Source organism: Phoxinus phoxinus (assembly GCF_949152265.1).
Source record: "Phoxinus phoxinus genome assembly, chromosome: 3".
NCBI classification, from domain to species: domain Eukaryota; kingdom Metazoa; phylum Chordata; class Actinopteri; order Cypriniformes; family Leuciscidae; genus Phoxinus; species Phoxinus phoxinus.
The window spans coordinates 20,449,792-20,455,824 of record NC_136878.1 but is presented as its reverse complement, the minus strand read 5'-3'; the positions used below and the strand labels follow the sequence as shown (position 1 = coordinate 20,455,824).

The window sequence follows — 6,033 nt, the reverse complement described above, 5'->3', positions numbered from 1 at the left end:
CGGATATACGTCACAGGGAGAAAAGACAATTGCAACTTTTGTTTCATGCTGACTTTAAAGGGACAACTTTATACCTTATTTACCCCTAAAACACTAGGGTATACTAGGGTAGGCAACATATTATCACTCTAAGGTACTAATAATGCACCTTTTAGTTGTAGATAAAGTACACAGTTATTGCTTTAAAGGGTACTGTCCCACTGACAAGCTGTTTTTATTTTCGCACATTCATTTTTTATGACATTATTTATCACAGTATTTTTGCTTGTCTTTTTGTTGAAGGCTTTCTTATGAACATCTCTAGTTTTAAGCTCTGAGCACACACGTATGTCTACAGACATTTTCGCTAACAAGCCAGGGCATGTTTCAGATGACTAGACTATACATGACTACATAGGTTCTTTAAACTCAAACACACACGCTTCCTTCCATGCTCTTCGCAAGATAACTTGTGCTGCCCTTTCACATATTCATCTTCATTCACTTCCGCCATTGGTGGCAGTGGTGTTTTCATCAAACCAATTAAGATTGTGTCATTTGTGATCTGTAATAATAGTGCTGGAGATCTGGTTTATTTTAATGTTAAGCAATAACATTCCTTTCTCACAAAGTTTTTAGAACTAATCTATCTTTTCCTGTCAGTCTTTTTCCTTCCCTTTTTGTACTGAGAAGTAACAATGGGGTTTGCTATGTTATAATTGCCTATTTGGCAGCTATTCATATCCATCTCCTCTGATTTTGTTTCTTTCTTTGTCCCTCTTTCTCTCTCAGCTCTTGTTTTTAGCGTGTAGGCAGTCCACTGTCCCTCATTTTTTATCTGAGTCAACAAAGTATCACACTTACCCATGCAGACACAAAATCTTTCATTATTCCTTTATTATAAAAACTATGATTTTTTCTCATCATCTCTTTTGAAACATCACTACACAAACGATACAATACTATAAACAAATTAAATAAGTTACACTTTAAAAAAATATTACAAAAATATATATACTGTAGCCTATATATATATACATGCATAATAAAAACTGGCTTAGCATTCTGCAAGCATTCTTGAGGACAGGCAAAGCTCCCGGCTGTGTTTGAAATGCAGCAAAACCCAAAGCCTAGTGGGCAAAGAAGAAGGACAACAGCATGTGTTTAACGCTACAATAAATTTGAAAGGTCTGGGCTCTGCAGGGCTTATGGTTCAATAACAGAGGAATTTTTACAAGTTTGGAAAGTTATTGTGGAACAGTCACATGGACTCTGAACTGACCTCAGCAGTTATGAAAGTGAAAAGATGGTGCTTGTCACGGAAAGTCTTGTAAATAATGGCTGCGCTATAGACTGGAGGTCCATTGAGTAAGGGCCTATTCACACCAACATAACTATAATAATAACTATATTAGCGTCCACAGCAACGGATGAGATCGTCCTGTTCATTCTGAGCATGTTCTGCAGTTTTCGTCTGCAGCTTTAAATGCTTGAGCTCTTTAAAGCAGAGTGGAGTCTGATTGTCTGTTAATCTTTTTATAGTTCTTTAAGCTGGAAAAATTTGTTATGAAATTGATTCCAACAATACCCTTTCCCAATGCCGTTATCATTATAGTTGTAGTGTGGACTCTTATATGTTTTCTTTTATATTTAAAACGATTTTTAGAACTATATCTTTGTTGTTATTGTCCTTGGTTGTTTCATATATAAATACGATTTGTTAACATTAAACAACCTTCATTTGAATGGTAATGGCATCAATACAAACCAGTACTAAAATGACAGCAATGAATGTTGTGTTTTAAGAGCAGAGCTATTAATTGTCAGTCATCAATCAAGTTTGATTCTAAAGTGAAATGTGAGATGTTGAGATGCTGTATGTCCATCAAAGCAGCATTCCTCATCACAGTTGTAACTAGAAGTCTTAACCAATCACAGGATTCCATATTTGACAGGGTTATGCGAATGAGGCTACGTCCATGAGTATCTGTATTGCCATGGAAACGCAAGGCACCTGAGCGATGACATAGGCAAATGAACGCGTCGGTGCTTTAAGTGCCAACAGGTATGCTATGCTGTGAACAACTCGACCCAGGAAGAAGACCAGAAAATGAAGTCGTGCTACTGCATACGAGGGGCCGGTCATGGAGTAGATGGCTCCGAGAAATAAAAAGGGGAAAATGTTCTCCATATCATTGCGGTGTGCTCTGAAAAAAAAAAAAAACACACACACACACAAACAGTGTAAAATTAATGTAGGAAAATTGTAATGTAAACATTGGTGTAGAGGAAGTATAAGGAGAACTGCTGAAAGCTGTTGAAAACATGAATAAGACATGACTTTGGTAATAGAAAACTATTAGTTTTGTTGCCATTTAGGAATGATGTACAGCAACATGACCATACTTGTTTAATCCTAGCTCATCGTAAGTAAGATCTTTTCAAGTGTTGACCACATCTCTCATGCATTCCCACCGTCTTTTCAGCCTCTCTTTCAACTACTTCTAGGTAATGTTATTCTCTAAGCACTGTATTTGGATGAATAGCCCTTTGAGGCATTTTTAACATTCCAGACTGCCGAAATACATATGGAAAGCTGCTTTTCAACGGAGCTGAGGTATTCACGCTCAACATCTGGCCTTGATCAGGACTGTAAACTGTCTGGCTCTGTCTAATGGCAGCATGCCAGGACAGTAAATATTGCCAATATCACACAACATTGCAATATAAATTTACTTTCACTACGAATCACTCACGCGGTGCGTCATCGCATAAACGGATCACAGCAATCAGAAGTGCTTCCTGTAAAGGAATTAATCATTGACATTCATACCACCATGAACACACGACGGTCACATTTCCCATTATTTTCTCATTATTTTTTACGTAGCAGAGAGTCATCGTTGTGAAATCCTGCATTGCAGCTTCTTCCTTATCTCTTTGCCCCATCAAGGACTTTTCATTATGACCATTTTCTGCTGGTATTTATTTAAAGAGGAAATAACTTTTACTTATTTCGTTATTCACCATTTTCCACATCCTTCTTTAAACAAATGATCTAGCGTTTATCCTAATACAACAATCTGATTGTACGCACTATGTTCATAGAGAATATAAAACAGCTGAAATACGCAAACCTGAATTGTAGTGAAATACCTTTGTGAATGCATTGCAATTAAGGTAAAATAATGGTCTTGTCAGGACTTGCTGACAAGTACTACCGTACATTTTACCAATCTGGCAACTTAAGTTCACATATGAATATCTTAAATGAACCAAATAGAAAACAAGACTTTCCAGTGCCATTAAGTGATTTCAGAGCAGTCTACTAAAATAACATCTTTATCATTTTCCAATCGTGCAGAGCAGATTTAGGTTGGAGTGGTCTGTAATGGGTAGAACAAGCGAGTTTCCTGATGATAAGTCACGCCGAACGCCAAACACTAAGAACCCTGAAGCTTAAAGTAAGATGAATGTTTGCTAACAGGCAGCCAAGTCTATGATTGTTTTAGAGTGTTTAGTCTCAAAATAAAATCTCTCTTGTTCACATGGTCTCACATACACATATACAGGTAGGCTATTGATACTGTAGAAACATATTCGAACAAACAGGCATGGCGACTGACTAATAATCATTACACAAATGGGCAAAATAAAGATATCTTAGCTACATGCAGTCCATTATGAATTAAGCATGATGCTTCCTATATAGAGGGCCTGTGAACTTTCAAACAGAGCCATACCAGTACTTCTTTTCGGAAGACTTCGACAGTGCTACAGAAAATAACTAGTCTACCAGACACCCTTTTTCCAACTAAATGGGCCTAGTGGGAACAAGACTGAAGCAATACATATCCAATGGACCCTTTTCACATTTCCAGAGTTTTCAGAAGCGGAAGCTGTAGTTGGGTAGACTTAGTGGTGAATGGGAGACAACAGCAAATATTTTTTTTGTATTCCCATTTGCTCAAATAGCAAAAGAAAAAAAAATCCATGACTCATTTCCATGACTTTCCAAAAAAGTGGGGTGAAAAAATAGCCAGAGATTGATTACAGCAGTCAGAAGAAAGAATGTGCATTTTCCAAACTTGCCAGCTGTTTGTATTAGAAATTTCTAATACATCGCAGCAGCATTAAAATATTCACTAGATTTGTGATGTTGATAACTGTTCACCATTACAGTCTGTAAAAAAAATATCTGTAGACATGCAAAGTATTTACAAACAAGAAATAGCCTACACATATATTTTTTGTATATATATATATATATATAGCCTATATATACACACACACACACACACACACACACACACACACACACACATTGAGTCACCTTAATTTACATTCAAAAATGATGTTCCCAATAGGCTATGTTCCTGAGTAAAACAAATGATATTATAAAATATTGTATTAGTATGTTTCACACAGGAACGGGAACATTTTAAGGTGACTCAAACTTTTACTTAAACAAGGGAATTTTAACAATATTGTCTTGATATTTGCACAATTCATTAAAAAATTTAATTAAAGTATAGCCTAACATTTCATCTTGGAATCTTGTTTCATTAGCTATACGTTACAGTTAGAGATAAATAGTGGCATGCATTAGCCTAAAATGTAACATAACATGCCAAAAAATGCATTTGTTAACATTGTCCAGGTTTGTTGTCAATTAAACATGCGGACTGAACACTCTAATTAGTAGCATTAAACATAAAATCACAGAGATGTTGAATTTAGATGTGTAGAATTGTACTCCTACCTCCTACAGCGTTCCACATATGGATCGATGCGGCAGAACTGCACACCCCCGTGTCTTTCGGCGTCCTCGGTATTAGCAAACGCCTGACAAAACACGTAACGTTAGGTTTTACATCTGTCTGGACGTCAAGCCATTCTATGAAAGCACTGACTAACTACCTTCATGTATTTTAGAAGTTAATCCAGAGAGTTGCAATATCTATTCGAAATTGAAACACTTTATTTTAGAACTCGACTGTCTTGCAGTGATTCTGTCTAGTCGCTAACGGTGCGTTTGCAGAAATGAAAAGTATTTTGGATAAAAAGTTCCACAACTTACCTTTTTCCGAAGTCTCACTTGGCCCGTAATGATGGCAATGATGTACATCTTTAAGATTAAGAGCGTGCTGTAGAAGATGAAGCACAACAGTACATCGCTTCCGAGCATTTTGACTTCAACAGACTGAGTGTGTGTGTAGCTATAATATGTTGGAGACGTAGCCTATTTGGAGAAGTTTTTATAAGCGAACTCCAGACCGTTTTGTCCAGCCTATTCCCCCAGTAACTCACTACCTGGCAGCAAGAAACTTTCACTGACGTGCAGACTTCCTGCCCGTGTGATGACACACATATCCCATATGAGGGTGAGACATAGGAACTGGACAATGTAACGTTCATTTTAACAAAAGAACTCACCACATTTCAATTGGAATACAAAATTTAAACCGTGGAAAGAATGAACCCTTGTGTTTTTATGTTTGGGGTCCCAGAGTAGGCTGATTAGCTATGCTGGAAAATATAGCTGGACATTCGTATTTTTAATAGGATAATAATAATTCTGGAAAAACAGAATAGGCTAATACAGTTGAAGAAATCACAATAAACAACTTTTGTTTATTCATTTTGTATGCCTTAGACAACAATCAAAAATACCATAGCCTAAAAATGTTTACCCGGAGGACAGCTGAAGCGTGATATGGAATTGAAATTGTTTGCAATCAGTTATATATATATATAGCCTATATAGGCTTTTTTTTTTTTAAATACCAATCTGCTTAAAAAAATAAACCATAAAATACCAATCTGCTTAACCAGTGTTGTTGTTGTTCAAGCTCTTTTAATGGCTTTTGATGTCACTAGCTATAGGCTACAGGATATGTTAAAATATAGCTTAAAACAGTAGCCTACAATAATTTGAAAGAAAAAAAATATAGCCTACGGAACTGACATTCCGGCTACAACGGGAGTTCCCACGGGACTTCAGCGCGAGACTACAGCTAGCCGTCTAAAACACTATTAAGGTGAATTTAAATA

General features: G+C 36.5%; 1 protein-coding gene across 1 annotated transcript; it reads right to left on the bottom strand.

The window, feature by feature from the left end:
- Window positions 1–860: 860 nt before the first annotated feature.
- ptges (prostaglandin E synthase) lies at window positions 861–5,488 on the bottom strand. The gene is made up of 3 exons (XM_079607447.1): window positions 5,060–5,488; window positions 4,742–4,824; window positions 861–2,186 (listed from the first exon to the last, which is right to left on the bottom strand). The coding sequence occupies exons 1-3, from the start codon at window positions 5,165–5,167 to the stop codon at window positions 1,937–1,939; spliced, it is 441 nt and encodes a 146-aa protein (XP_079463573.1). The 5' UTR covers window positions 5,168–5,488; the 3' UTR covers window positions 861–1,936.
- Between the last annotated feature and the right edge of the window lie 545 nt (window positions 5,489–6,033).

Bases quoted from the DNA above. Each gene is read 5' to 3' on its own strand.
- ptges (XM_079607447.1), bottom strand. From the start codon at position 5,167: ATGCTCGGAAGCGATGTACTGTTGTGCTTCATCTTCTACAGCACGCTC. The intron at 4,825-5,059 runs GTAAGTTGTGGA...GTGTTTTGTCAG, and splicing joins AAGTGAGACTTCGGAAAAAG to GCGTTTGCTAATACCGAGGA. The intron at 2,187-4,741 runs GTAGGAGTACAA...TTTTTTTTTCAG, and splicing joins TATGTGGAACGCTGTAGGAG to AGCACACCGCAATGATATGG.